The 16,948-nt window shown below is 25.7% G+C and overlaps 1 protein-coding gene across 4 annotated transcripts in view; it reads left to right on the forward strand.

The window, feature by feature from the left end:
• LOC111029103 overlaps window positions 1–16,948 on the forward strand; it is a 39,456-nt gene that overhangs the window by 6,544 nt on the left and 15,964 nt on the right. The window contains exons 1-2 of one of the 4 annotated variants that reach the window (XM_022307962.1): window positions 9,438–9,805; window positions 11,712–12,093. In XM_022307962.1, coding sequence (XP_022163654.1) covers window positions 11,872–12,093 — 222 coding nt within the window. In that variant the 5' untranslated portion in view covers window positions 9,438–9,805; window positions 11,712–11,871. Of the gene's footprint in view, window positions 1–9,437; window positions 9,806–11,711; window positions 12,094–16,948 lie in introns of those variants that run through there. The other 3 variants (XM_022307964.1, XM_022307963.1, XM_022307961.1) reach the window with 3 other exon arrangements.

A 16,948-nucleotide genomic window follows, 5' to 3' on the forward strand; every position in this document is an offset into this window, starting at 1 on the left:
CACGGGGGGGGGGAAACGTCCAGGTACCCAAAATACGCACATTATCAATACAGTTAGGTTAGATTTTGATTTTGGAAAAAGTTTTCACATTACTTACTCAGTTACTCTATACCAATCTTCTAAATACCTCATTTACAGAGCTGTTATTAAAATGATCACACACTTTTTTATTTTGTATCACGAATTCATAATAACAGGTGATAGAATATATTATTTTTATTTATTAAAATTGAACAAATAATAACCACCTCAGTGATTGATATTCGATCAAAATTATAGTTGGCACTGTTAAGATAAATATTATATTATGATTCAATATTAGCTCAACTAGGAATCAATGTTTTACTGTTTTATATTTTTGAAATGTGTAATTTCCTTTATAGATATGAACTTTAAACAGCCCCAATTCCCAACCCCTAGGATTTCTATGTTTAATAGCGGCAGACAAAGTAATAAAAAACATGTGAGCTTAAGTGACTTGTTTCGATGTAGGTTTAACGCCGATACTATAAACAAAAAATGTATTTTTATATTATTTTGGGAGATTATATAATACATTATCTTTAAAAAATCATTAAAGTGGCTCAAACCAACATTAAATTAATTTTTCTTTGATAATGACTGGAATGTAAAAATACAAAATATATTGAAATTCCTATTAAACCAGCCTCAATTTACACTTAAAATACTTTCAGGAAGTTTAATAATCCCAGAAATAATCCTAATTGTACGTACTGTACATAGGTTTTATAGATCTAAATGTGTTAGCCTTGGAATGCCAATATAGATAATCAGGTATTATGTTTGGAGAACGTAACTAATGAATACTGTGTAGACTAACCATTTCAATTGTATGAGTTTAATAATAAAACCTTTATGTTCTCTATTTATTTAGTTTTAGTATTTTAAACATAACTTTGAAGTAAATAGTTAAAAAAAAAAATTTAAAAAACCGTCAATAATTTCTGGTCATTTAAAATTTTTTATAATAAAATAAATCGTTGAGTTCATATACACATTTTTTTTAATATTAATTATTCTATTATTATTAAATATGTTGTATAAAATAATATATTATCTTAATTGATGATAATATTTTGTATTTTATGATCTGTTAAATAACGTCTAAAAAAAATGTCGAATAAAAATACATTCTTCACTCCACTCAGAACGCTAATCAAATAAACCAAAAAAAATAATGAAATATTAATGTTACGATCTATTATTTTATTTGATGATATAAACAAAGAAATATTCTTTTATCGTATCTTTCGGAAAGATTTAGCTTCAAAATTCAAATAAATTAAACAGATGGATTGAAAGTTCTTTGATTTGCAAATATGGATTAATTATTTTAAGGCACAAGTCTACAGCACCGTTATAATTTCCCAATGAACATATTTTTAATAAACTTAAACTTTTGATTTTTTTTTAAACTAAAATAAAATAAATCTTAAGTTTGAATTGGTTTGGTGTGTGTTTGAAGTTAGTATTGAATTGTTAACAGATTTGAAGTGCGATTCATATACTCATACGCATGTAAATATGTAGTAATATAGTTTATCAAGATTTTAATTTATTAAAAAGTTAATTTATTATATTGTATTGTATAAGAGCTTGTTTATGGTAACATAGTACGAATTATTATTGACTTGTACAGCCTACATTTTTATGAACATAATATTTTTTTTTTTAATATAAAAATGTAGAGTTAGTTATTAATAAACGCGTTTTACATGATCCGTATTATAATCAAATACGATATAAAATTAACTATTAATAATTATATACAATAATATTTTACTGCAGTGTACAACATTATGTCAAAATGTCTGCAAATACATTTGAATTGTAATATATATGTAGTTTATTATATACATTCATTCATTACTTGTATACTTTTTTTCACCAATTTTGATGACAAAACACCAAGGTCACTTTAATATGTATACTGTGCCGTCGCCGTTGGATACCGATTATGCCTTTTTTACAACCATTTATTTATCGTTACTTGTCATATGCGTAGGTACCAGGTAAATTTGAAACAAGGTTGATTTATTTCAAATGTTTTTTGAGGGTCGTAATAGATTCAATAAATATCTTCTAATGTCCTATATCATAATATTGAATGAATTTTCCTGAATCTTTAAGGCAAAAAAACTTTAAACTGTATTATTTATTCGTATATGTATTATATAAATGATAAGTTCGCCTTCACACATCAGAATAATAAAAATTGATATACATTAATGTGTAATAATATAAAGAACTCGAAAGAAATACTCGAGGAAATACTTTATATACAGAGTGATTCACCAGGCGTACTTTCCAATTAATGCATTTATTCACATTCTGATATTTGGATATTTTAAGTTGACCGATAGAATATAGAAAGATACATATTGTATGCCATTTAAGAATTGTCCAGTGGAGATACTAACTTTTGTTTTTCAAACGAGAATTACATTTTTTAGCTGTAAACTATTGAAATGTTGAAGAACTTTTTTCTACATTATTTAACTTTGTATACTATTTTAGGTTAAAAATCTATGATCAACGTTTAAAAGATTTAGTGTGTAATTTATAGTTTGAAAATTATACTAATTAATAATGAATATTAAAATTTTATAATTTGTAAATAATATTGTTCAAGTACAATCAGTATTCTTGTACTCGGCTATATGTTTTGTATATTTCATGTTTAATTTAAAACCACTATCAAGGATTGTCGTCCTTATAATATAGTACTTTCATAAAACAGTTTAAAAATAGGTAACTAATAAACTACTTATTTAAACTCTGGATGCTTGATTTAAATGCATAATTTTTAACAAAAAATTCATCTGCTAAAAAATAATAGCTGCTGAAAATTATTTACAATTAAAATAAGTAGTTTACCTAAGCTACAAATTATTAAAATAAAATAATATTTATACAATATTTACCCATAGGGACTATCATTGTATATTCCGGTATAAATACAATCTATACTCAATGCCAAATGGTACTATATGTTAGACACTACAAGTAAAAATGTAGAAGTGTACCAGATTTATTTATATATTTCTACCAGATTTTATGTATTATGTTATTAAAAAGGCTAACACAAATATAATATTAAAATAAAGTTATTATATTTCTGTTTTATTTCATACAAAATATATAAATAATGATTAATGAACAACAATAAGTGCATGTGAGTATATAATAAGGTTTATTTTTAGATTCGTTTTACTTATAGAAACAAATGGTTTACTTGGAAATTATCGTATAGAATATATTATAATATAAACATTTTATTGATTAATAAACCATCAAAATGTTTATTATTTAATACACTAAAATCATTACTTTATTAAAAAGTATATTTTATATACTTGTGGTAATTTATTAAATCTGATGGATAATAAACGATTAGTTGTATAAATTGAATTAACCAAACATACAACAAGTGACAAAAGCTGTATAAAATACATATTTTTATAGATTATATTTTACCTAAATATATTATTTATGTATATAATATTATGAACTTTTGAAAATTCATTTTTGTCATATGCTAACGTAACATGTTTAATAATACTATACAGTTATAAAAAAAAAAACAGTCATTCAGTAGTCATAAGATAATGACGAATTCTGACAAAACTCAGATTATAAATTCTTAAAATCTTAATAATGACGCATAACGGTTTATGAATCACTCGATCAGATATATATATTATATATATTAGTTCCTGTATGTAATAAAAATTAAGTGTAATGGTTACATTATAGGATTATACTTGAACCCATCCGGATGTCAAAGTAACTGTTCTTTTAATATCCCAAACAAAGGAATATAAAATGAAAGTAAATGTATAAATTGTGAGGCTAATGACTGTTCTAAGTTGTTGCAAGGTCGATGATTAGTTTTTATGATACATTGTTTCTATGAATCTTCATATTGGACAATGCACCAAATTTAGTGTCAATATTTATTAATTATCATCAATAGATGATCATTTTAAAGGTTATCATAAGCTAAATATTGATTTCAGCAATAATTAAAAAATGTAAATTAGATGATGTTAGAACAGTATAATGATTGTATTATTATTATTAAATACCATACGCTTATATTTTTTGTATCCTTAAATAATGCGTCTACCTGTTCAAATTTTGATTTTTGGAATTTTTAAGTAGGTATCCATATCCTATGTCAAGACCATATTCTTAAATACATCGATTTATTATTACATTTAGGAAGTTCCTGACGACACTAACATATATATTTTTTTTATTGAGAAGCCTTTTTTATTGTAGATTGTTGGGTGCATCATTTTTAGAAAAATGTTGATGCTTATAAATTTATAGTCGAACGGGGAGTTTTTAAATTTTATATGTTAAGGAGTAAGAGTAATATTATACCAAATTAAAAATAATATAGCTACAAATATATTTCTATTGTTTTAAACACTTATAATTTATAACTATAAAATATTGATCGAAGAAAAAAACAATTTTTCCTTATCAACCGGTTTCGATATAATTTTAAATTAAACACTTATAAATAAATTCTGTTGATCTAGGTCATTGTCACATCTTTCTTCGATTTTTATAAAAAAAAAAAAGCTAATTAAATACAATTTTTATCCATATTTTTTTCTTATAATTTTATTTTTATTTTTGATAAGTGTAAGAATATATTTAAAATTAGGTACCTAATTATACCTTTATTACCTAAATTACCTAATGAGATAACTATGTTCAAAAAATATCTAAATAATTGCATTTTTACGTTTTATTATTATTTTTTTTTAGACTCTTTATTAATACGATTATAACTGCCTGATTTTATTTTTGGTTAGTTGAATCATTTTTTTTATAACAACATAGCATGGTAATATACAAGACACTCGTATTTAGACAACATTAATAATATTTAACAATAAAAATAATATCAAAAATCAAAATGTACTAGGTATAATAAGGGTATAATATTATAATTATATTTTTAGCTCAAGTTATGCATAGGTATAATACGTCCATGAAGTAATAATCACCTTAAAATAGCCTGTTTTAATAACAAATTATTCTATTGGTACTGCTTAAAAAATAAGTAAATAAAAATAAATAATCTTATCTGGTCGGTAGTGCGTAATGCGTATAAACAAACCATTACAATTATTGTAGTAAGATCTATAGATAATATGAATAGGTTAGTTTAAATCCCTGTAATTTTATTTTCTTATATTTACGCTTAGTTTAGTTAGTACATGTGGTAACGTGGGTATTAATGCTTTGATGCATTGACTAAATCTCCTTAAAGAACTCTAAAAGTTGATACCTGCAATACCTGTTTATAATATAATTAATAATTATTTACATTATAAGCTTATAAATATATACAATATATAAATCAATATAACTTAACATTTTTACTATTACTTTAACTTTTGATGAATATTGTGTGATTAAATTTAATGATGAGGTATATATTACGCATACAGTACCTACTGATTTTTTCATAAGAAATCTAGATACTCATATGTTTTATTTTTATAAAAAAAGTTTATTATCCTTCATTGTCATTTAGACTTAAGATAATAGTATGTCTTGGCGAGGTCAAGGTAGGTATTATGAGTTTCTTAAAAACACACCTTCCTAGTTTTATATAAAAATTTTTTTTTGAATAATTGTATTTTAATATTTCTACTTGTAGGTATATAATATAATCAATACGAAATTATTTGCTATATTATTATCTAATTTTATTTTTATACTTTATGATACGCATGACACAATTAAATCAAATATACCTTTCTATTTAGTATTTATACAGTATACAGTATACACAATACAGTAAAATAAATTTAAACGTATTTGATTAATCACTTATATATTATATATATGTATATGCGTTGTATACGTACAAAAATCATATGTTTATTAATAATAACAAGTTTTACACAGTTAATAAATTTAAGTTATTATGTTATTTCAATGTTTACATTTGATGACAATTTATACACATAATATAATCTCGCATTTGGAGAGTCATTTGCTAGAAAATTTAACAAATTAACATTTATCTACGGTAGATATCAATAAGATTAATCATTTTGATATTCAAGTTTAAATTTCTTAAGTATAGAAAAGTCAACATTTCTAAGAACAAATTAATTCAAAAAGTTATTTTACGAATCATCATAATATATATATTACACTATAAATTATAATTAATTGTAAAAAAGACTATTTACTACAAATAAAAATCATTTTCATTTTCATTAAATTTGATTGAGAGTAGGTAGTTATTTTTATTTGATTTTAATGTACATATTTTAATATTTATACTACCGACTATAATATTTTGTCAAGATACAGACATGCAAATTTGAGTTGTTTACGAATATTTTTTTAAAAGTCATCGAAGGCTAACATCAATGTAGCTGATGTCAATACCTATATAAGTACGGAAATATTAGAATATGAATACTGGGTATTTAATTAAAAATACAATATTTTAATTACGTGTAGAAGATTGCGATCGAGATCAAAGTCCTGGGTATCTAACGTTCTGTGCAGATATGGGTACCTATAGCCATTGCATGCGTAACTATGTTTAAGTATGTATATATGGGGGTGCTAATTTTATAGACAATGGTCCTTCAATGAGCATAATGGAAAACCAAATTAGTGATATAGGAAAATAGGAAGTTACATATTTTCCATAAACAATAATAGATTTACCATTAAACCAGGACATTGTGAAAAGGTATTCCAGAAAATGAAAGAGTGTATCGGCTTCGTAAAGACAAGCCAAAGAACTTTGATAAAGTAGGTACAATCAAGGATACACATTCAAAACAAATTTTTAAAAAGATTGGTTCAAGGAGTGATAAATTAAGAGTAATCAGAAATACTACACACATTTGGTTAAACTGCCATCATACAACAGAAACGACAAAGTAGTTATAAATTGACTCAGAATATCATATTATTATTATGCCGCGGCCTCTCAAATGTCTTACCCTGGCTTTTAATGAATACAGAAGAAAATAAAATATGTAATTAAATATAATACATTCATAGAACGTAATATTATTAAGTTGTAACTTACCTTAATAACAAAAATAAAAATATAATTTCAACACTAGCTGGCTATAACCAAGACTTATTCTCAATAAAAGAAATAATAATAATACGATACTGTCATGATGCGTCTGATTATAGCGATGCGAGACTTATGCCCACTCCGGGTCACTTTATCCTGTTTTCACATAATTTTTTGGGTGCATCAATTATCTTAGCAAAAAAACTTGAATGTCGTAATTTATGGAATACTTATCTGCGCTGTATTTGATTCATTAGATCTTTAGTGGATAATGCAAATTATACAATAATGTTTTATTTATGTTGTGATAGATATTTATAAATTATACAAACATATTTAATTAAATGTCTCTCAGGTATTATTTGAATTTACTATTACAACCTCATACATTTTTACACCATAATCAAACATTCAAAAAGTCAAAACTTAAATTAAATTACTACTTTTTTTTATTAACATACGAAAACAAGGGTTACAGATTAGATTATATAGGTGGCTGAGTTGTTTAGTTATAATAGTGAATCCCACATTTCCGGATCACATTAAGAGTGCCGGATTTTCGCTGAATATCATACATTTATATTGTTTTAGGATTACCTTGTACCTAATGCATGAAATCAAATTTAAATTACCATACAACCTACTAATAATAAATTAGTAATCCAAAATCCAAGTAGGCGATGTACTGAATGTAGACGTATAAAAGTATTATTAATTATCATTGATTATCTATTGAATTATACTATATACATATTCAATATCTACTCAACAGTATTATATAAACTATGAAATCGCCTATAATTTTTTTTTAGAAAATAGCAGTCTAGATATTACATAATGACATAATATCATAAAAATATTATTATGGATCTATGTGAGGACTTTTATGTAGTGCCCTGTGTTCACTACCTAATACATACAACTAGATCATAAATTATTTTAATTATTATAAAATAGTCATTATTTACAGTAGCTAATTTTGTTTGAATTTTGAATTATAAAAAAATTAATTTCCAAATATTATGTATACGTATACCTATAATTTTGAACGAAATAATAATATAGCAAAAATCTTCTCGTATCTGGGTTTTTTTTTATGGATACAATTTCTTAACCAGAGCAAATATGTCTTAATTTTTTTAAGTTTATGGAGTATAATTTATAATAGGACCTTATACATAGTTATAAAGTGTTAAATTAATTTAGTATACTTAAATATATTTTATGTAAATATAAAATATTATATTATAATATTAAATAACTTATGTGTAGGTCCTACGAATACACTTTTTGAGTTGAGAAGAGTATAGAAATCTAATTTATTTACCACAAACTATAAATGTAAGCTTTATAAATTGTATTAGAAATAAGTAACTTTACAAAGTGATTTTTACATAAGACTCATTATTTCGAAAACTATTAACTTTTAAAAATATTTTTTGTACATAATTTAAAGTCTGTAAAACAATATTTTTGAAACAATTTCTTTTCAACGTAACAATTTTAATTTCATTAAGATTAAAAGACAAACATTTTTCACTTTTTATTTCAAAAGTACGATAATTCTCGGATATTCTGATTTATCAAAATCAAATTTTGTACAAAGTTGAAAGTTAAAGTAAACTATAGTCATAGTATAATATTAACTTCAAATAGTATTTTAAATTTAGAAAATAATAATTATGTAAATTTTAAATTATTGAACAGATTATATTTGTTATTGACTAATATTATTCTAATATCGTAATATTTAACTAATATACATAAAATATGATTTATTTATTTTATTTATTTGAAGTTTTAATTAGAATATGTTTTTAGTGAGAAGGTAATTTATAAATAGATAATAACAATTACGCATGCTTATTTATTTTTCTTCTACAAATAATATATATTTATCTATATGCATGTATTCGTTTATACTATGACGTGACATATCAGTTTACACGCATAGTAATTATAACAAATTAACAATTAAAATTCGAATAATACTATAATGACGTATGAGTTCTTTTATTTGCATATACCCACAACAAAATGTAAACTTATATAATAATTTATTCATGAGCGACGTACTTTATTACTTTTTACGTACTGTTATTGTTATATTGTTGTATTGATACATCTTGTTTACGTATAAATTGTTTGTTACTGGGTGTAGGTATCATCAAAATATTGTTCGTTTATGGTACTTACATGTAAATAAACTAGGAAGGTGTAGTTGACGTTTAAACAAAGTCAAGGTGTCCGTAAAAACTATTAACCTTTATTAGAAGAAAAACATCTGATATAATATAAGAGATTAAGAATTATCCCACTTATTATAACTCATGAATTAAAACTTGGTATCAGTCACAACTCTAGACGGGTTAGGTTAGATAAAAACGTTTTATACGAATGAGATAATTAAACTATTTTATTTAAATCGCATAATATGTATATTGTTATGTTAAAGTAAACCTAACTGTAGTCAATGTATCATTATTCATTGTTTTTTAAAGGCTAGTGTATTAACAATCGTGTGTATAGCAAAAAAAATGTGTTAAAAGTCTCAACTTAATTATAACGTTATTTTCTAAAAATATAAATTAGTTATATTTTAATCAAGCCTGATGTAAAATTGTCTACAGAGAATTTGGAATATTAAACTCTTTTATTACATCAATATTTTAGTGTATAGTTATTAACAAAACTATGGTATTTCAAGTACGTGTCAACTCACTATACCTACTCAAATTTATTATTTTAGCCTCTAATTTTTTTATTTAATAATTTATTATACCTACATTCTTTTTTTTAATCGATCTTTATTTTGCTTCGATGGCTTGGCTATTAGTGTTACATGTACATTATGGTAATTATATATTTATATAGTTAACAAATTGTACATATTAATAAATAATACAAAAATACAAAATTAATATTGTGTATTGTGAAATATGAACAATATTAGGTACCACATATTTTGTTGTTATTATATTTATTATTACTATTTATTTACAAATATATTAAATTTATCAATAATAACACTAAAAGAGCTTATCAACTTTCATTTCACCCCTTTTACCTAAATTTTTACATTTGTATATAAATCTCAACCAATTTTGGGTAAACCGATGTTAACTCAGAATTTTTTTTGAGTACGTATATAATATATTATAGGTAATATTATTGTTTTAAAATTAATAGACATTTACCCTGATATCAGAATTTGTTATTGTATTATTGTGCATTTGTTCAATATTTTGTAGTGAGGAAGAAAATAATAGAGTTAACCATGCAATAATCCATCATAAAATATTGAGCGATTCGCCTTGTACCAATATTATGTAGGTAGGTACTATAACTACTGTGTAGTTACTTATATGGTAAGGTATTTATAGTGTTTGAAGCAATTAAAGTATAGATAGATATAACACATATTTATTTTGTATATGTGTACTCAATATTATATACCTATTTAATTACTGTACTATCGTTTATATAATATAACTGCTATATTATAAGACGTGAAATTTCGATTTATGATACTAATTAGTAAATTATATAAATATCATGAACTGATAGCAGTCGTTAGTTTTCGCTGGAGAAAAATATCATCGAATATTATAATAATGTATTCGTGGAATGAGTTTTAAATAATAGGTACTCTATTCACTGTGGTTTCGTTGTGTGTATATTGTTAGGAAGTGATACTAATAGTGCGTGAAGCGCTACGCGTTTAGTGAACCGTGAAGTAATATAGGTGTCTACGGGCTACAGCAAACGGCTGCTGCTGTGTATATCACTGATGATTGACAAAAGGAAAGCAAATCAAAAAAGAAGAAATTGCTTTTTTTTATAAAAAACAATTTGGTTCATTCACCTTAGGTTTTCACATAGGTACTTACTGTTTTCGTGACCGTTCAACTTCTATTAAAACTGTTTTTTTTTTTTTTGTTTAAAGAAACACCAAAATTATGAACCTAACACAATGCCCATCATTGTAATATCTGCATGTAAGGTACTCTTGCTATACACATTTCTTTTCAATGGCGATTAGCGAATAACTTAATAATGTGTTTGTGAAAAAATGAAGTCTATATTATTATAATAAATAATAATACAAAAATTGCTTTTCTATGCACTCGTCAATTTAATTATTTTATTAAAACAATCGGTTAACAGGACAATATAATTAATAAGCTAGTCTAAAATTCAAATAAAGACACCACATTATAAAATTGATTATGAATTGTAAGTTATTTTTTAAAAATCTACATACTAATATATTATACATATTTAATCAATATCATAAAATGTTATATTTATGCGTAAACACATTAAAAAACGTATTGACTTGACATGGTAGATCTTCGCCATGTTTTTTACACATATTATGATAATGCATATAGAAAACGACTAGTATAATTAATTCATAGGTTTTGGACGGAAACTACTTAAGAAAACGCGATCTGTCGACCAAAAATTGTATACCTACAATATATTATTACATAATAATATATGCGTAGGAATTATTAAATGACGATATTCTGTTTTTGAAAATGTGCAAATCTGTATAATGTTTAGTAGTCAGACCCACTGCATCCGCGTTCTCGTATTATTGTTTCAGCAGCCGCAGCCGCAGCAACAACTGCCGCCGGCGAGATAGCCGACGGAATAATATTATTAAAATATTATAATTTACTGGAAACAACTGGCACAGCGACAACAGGCAACAACTGGCGGTGGCTGACGACTACGACAACATCGCCGAGACCACGCACCCGGAAATGGCGCTGATCGTCCCGGAAGAATCGCAACGGCCGTACCGGTTTGGCATGACGCTAGTGTGCATCGGCGCCCTGTTCAACTGGCTCGGGTTGGCCGACCACCACACGAAGCCTGTTCCGGCCGTCCGGTACATCGGTGTCGGTTTGGTCGCCTCGGGCGCAGTGCTCATATGCATGGCCATGTGTTTTTGGATGAACAGTGTGCGCGACGACGAAGACGACGTGAGTAGAGTTGTACCTAAATCATATTGACGTTTGTTTTTGGAAAATCTATATAGATAGGTCTATTATAGATCATAGGTACTTAATTATTATGTTTAGTTCACAATGCTCACAAACAACCATATGTAGACCCATTATTTGAAGAAAAGATCAGAATTTAAATGTGTTAAATTGATAACACAATTTACAAATCTGTTATTTAATAGTGATCTGTTAGTAGAACATTTTGACTCTTGACTGGAGTGTCATTGTAGTCATGTAGATACATTTCTTGTTGTAAGGAGAATAAAATATACGGGACTACTCAGTTAATGTTATTTTCTGTTGGAAGGAGATTTCCGTCTTACTGGAGGTCCGATATAGAGAGATGGTATTTTGCATCAATTGTATTACTTGTAATTTGTCCCATCAGACATCAATAGGTACATTTAAGTGCGTATGTAATTTGAGCCAAAATATAAAAACATAACATGTATTTTGAGCCACATCTAAAAATTAATTTTGGTAATTTGTGCCCCGACAGAAAACGAAATGGACTATGTTAGTAATATGCACCACATTTTTTACTTCAATTGTTGGAATTTATTATTATTACCTATTATTAATTAAAATATGACTGATTTTTATATGTTTTCTTAATAACCGAAATTTTACTTATTTAATATCCATAAACCAAAATTAATTTTTAGATTTGATGCAAATTACATACGCCCGGCCCTCGTTATAAAGAGGCTTTACTGTGTACCTATTGGTTCTGAGCACATAGTAATGGAATAATAGTATTATTAGTTAGGTATATAATTTAGTCATATCAAAACTTTTAAATCGGTTTTAAACCACATCTAAAAAATGGAACGTTTTCAATGACTTTTCATTGATTGAATAAAAATTTAGGTTACTAGAAAAACCAATTATTTTTGAAAAAACCATTCCGTATTGTAACTTGTAAAAACGCTTAAATTTTGAAGTTGTGGCTCTTATGTAAAATTTAGAAAAAATTTCTTCTTGTTTTTAGATAAAAATCTCTAATTAATTGTTCATTTTTATATTTTTAACCTTATGTCGTATATGTTTAAACCCTATATTGTACAACTAGATAAAGTAAATAATCTCAGAACTGTTATTTAATAATACTATAATAGTATACTTGAAAATGCCCGATATAAATGATTTATTTCATGTCCATATAATATATGAAAAAACTTGATTTTTGATACTTATTGCACTTTTTTTTGTAATTTTGATGACCTCGTAATAAGTAATTTAAGCAATTTCATTTTGAGTTGTTCAAAACTGGTTTGTGTTACTATCATTTTAAATTTGAAAATGGTGATTATGATTATTATTTATACAGGTAAAAATAATACATTATTTGGTGTATATATTGACTATCTTCGTGGTTAATTAAATTTAATTACATGTGGTTTACGTCAAATCTGAATAAAACTAAGATAGTTGAGCTCCATAGATGATAAGCCTCATTATGGATGTGGTCATAGATTTCAATTAAGTCGTTCGTTACGCCTATGTAAGCAATCGCTGCTACAACGACCAAAAAAAGTATACATCTATAGTCTATTTTGGTGCATATCATCGGGATATTTGTGCCTGTGAATTAATAAAACCCAGGGCTTGAAATCGATTTCAAAATCGATTTTAAATATCGATAAAAATCGTTAAAATTTTTTTAAAAAATCAAAATTAATATCGAAATCGTGAATGCTTGTAAATGATTTTCAAAATTTCTATTAAAATTGAAAAAAGTTAAAATCGATATTTTATATCAAAATCGAAATCATTACAATGTAATCAAATCAATTTTAAATAAATTTAAAAAAAAAATCAAAAGTATACAAGCATACAGACATATCAGGTCTATTTATAATTAATATTTTTCATATGCACACTCAATGTTAAATTGGGTAATAACTTTGACTATACATATTGTATATCATGCACAATAGTGTGTATAGTAATAACTACTAATAATTAATGACTAATGTCTAATATTTTGTTTTCTGAGAATGGGATAATTACTTTAACTTGTTTGAAATGTTAAAGTAATAAAAAATAATATACAATCATAGTTCAAAAATCGAAAATAATTCACTAATATCAGTGATATCGAAATAATGTTATTTAAATTTTAAAATTAAACTAAAATCGAAATAAAAGAAAATTATATTTAAAATCGAAATCATAATATAATTAAATCGATATTCTGCATCAATATAAAAATCATAAAATCACAAAATCAATATATTATTTTTAAATCGAAATCGAAAAATATTAATATCGATAAGCAAAATTGAAATTAAAATCGAAAATTTTTGTTTCGATTTCAAGCCCTGATAAAACCACCAATGCTACATTCACAAATGCATAATCCTGAAAAGTATTCAATCTCCAGTTCATCTTTACTCATAGTTTCTGGTTAATTGAACTTATTAGTTATTGTGCAACGCATTTATCACATCTCTAAAATGTATCTTTATTCCAAAAACTATGACACAAGGATAAAAAAAATATAAGATAAAAAAATAAATAAATAATTAATAAGTATAAAATATAAGCTGGGTGTAAAATAAATAACTTTCGTCGTTGTTGTGAGAAGCCCCGTTTTATTTTGATCTGGAAATATAGAATGTATCAGTTAAGTGTCCCGGTTTTTTGTGTTGAAGAAGTATGCTGACAACCGTCACTTTATACCATGTGTGCCATCCCCCTAAGTATCTATTATGATAACGAAAGACGATTTTTAATCATTATAATAATATTTCGTAACGCGTTGCTGCCCGTGGCATCCGACATTGTGTTATTGTTAGTTAAGTCGTTTAATGGCATTTATTTTGGAAAACATTTAACAGTTTGCTAGCGTTGGCTGGGAAGAGGGCTTTAGGTCACCATCGACTATCGTTATTGTACTTCACAAATATAATATTAGGTATTGTATACTGCAGGCTGTGTATCGTGTAATGATAATAATGAGTAATGACCAGTAATAAATATTATCATCGAAGTAACCTTCAAATTAAAAATAATCTAAATGCTCTATGAAACAGTAGAATTTCATTTACCGGAGAGCGGTTATTACATGTATTATATAATTTCTCGTCGTGGTTTGCGAAAATACATTATATTATTTTTGAGTTTTAAACTCACCGTAATACGATATCTTAAATATTATAGAAATAATCACATATTATTACTAATAATTAGTGACTAGACATAAGTATAACTACTGACCCATAGGTACATGTAAGCTATAGCTGGGTATAATTATTAGTTTATACTACAATATGTCGGATATTATACTAACACGTTTCAACGGTCCAAGCAAAACGATTTTTTGATCAGGAACAACAATTTTTACACAATTACCATTAGGGGTACCTGAACTTGAATATCTTGATAATATTTATTGTTATAATGTTCAATGCTCCGGTAGATTCGTTCGATGACCTACGCTTATAATATTATTAAGAATCGAATATTTGCATAGACGTGCCCCGCATTGAACTGCCCACACAGGTAGACGTGTCTATTGTTCTGCACGAGCCATACGCATTATAATAAACCTCCAAGATTAGCTATTAGAGTTACTTTGCTCTTAAAATATCTTTGTCTTTTAGTCTTATAACAAACTTTTTTAATATTTTCGACATTGAAAAATTCAAATTCATCGCTTCTATAGATCGTTTTTAGATATTATATTTATGTACCTATGTACCTATTCACCTACTTTCAAAATTGTATAAAATATTATAAAATATATAATGTAATTTTGTTTTAAAGTTTAATCACATCTCTGAATTTTAAGTATTCTCATTTTTTTCCTAGTAATGACTCAGCTCCTTAATACCTTTTTCGAAATATTAAATTGACTTGAGGGTATGTTTTAATTAAAAAACGGATTTTTATTTTTTGAAACTTTGAAATAAAAGACGAATTCGCTAAACACCCTACTCTGAATAAGGTTCAGGCTAAATAGTAATACATTTAAAATATATATCTACAATCGTAATAATTATAAGTGTACTAACAAAACTGACAAAATTGTCTAAACACGTTTGTATATTATAAGTCATGTTAATATTTACAAATAATTTGGAACATGTTTAAGTTGCCAGCGCGGTAAAAGTTATCGAACAGATAATAATAATTGAATGTACATAATATTATCGACCAAAAATATTGTTAATCATACATTTTTGACAAACATTTCTGTAGAACAGTTTTGTATTCATAATAATTTATATTAATTTATCACATAAATGGCTGTAGCTCATGTGCCATCACGAGTCTGTAGAGTATATCTCGTAGACACTCTGAACAAAATAACTACAATGTAGGTCCTACATGTTAATCATTCGTACTAGTCGAGCTATAATAAGAAATAATAGTTATATAATATGTATTACCGATATTGTATCAAATAAATTTAAAAGTATTTTTAAATTTGAATATCTTATCTTTAATCCTCCGTTGGCATAATTATTTTTTGTTTACACTTTGGTAATGTCATTGACTTTAAAATTTGAATACCATTCGTATAACATATGATAAGTTACACATTTTTTTCCAATGTACTGAAACAAATTATTTTGTTTTAAAATACACTATGACCACTTATAACTCAGCTCAAAGTGATCGATAGTCATGAATCATGAATCATGATAATATTTTTATAGATAAAATCCCGCACCAAACCAAATATAGTTATTTATGTGATTTATACTCAAGACTCGTTCAGGGCAGTTAATGTTGTATACTTGTATGCATCTAAAATTGATACTCGAATACGACAGTCGGACAGTCGACAACTGTACCTACTATACCTAATTATTAGTATATT

This window comes from Myzus persicae, unplaced genomic scaffold, assembly GCF_001856785.1.
Source record: "Myzus persicae strain clone G006 unplaced genomic scaffold, MPER_G0061.0, whole genome shotgun sequence".
Lineage (NCBI taxonomy): Eukaryota > Metazoa > Arthropoda > Insecta > Hemiptera > Aphididae > Myzus > Myzus persicae.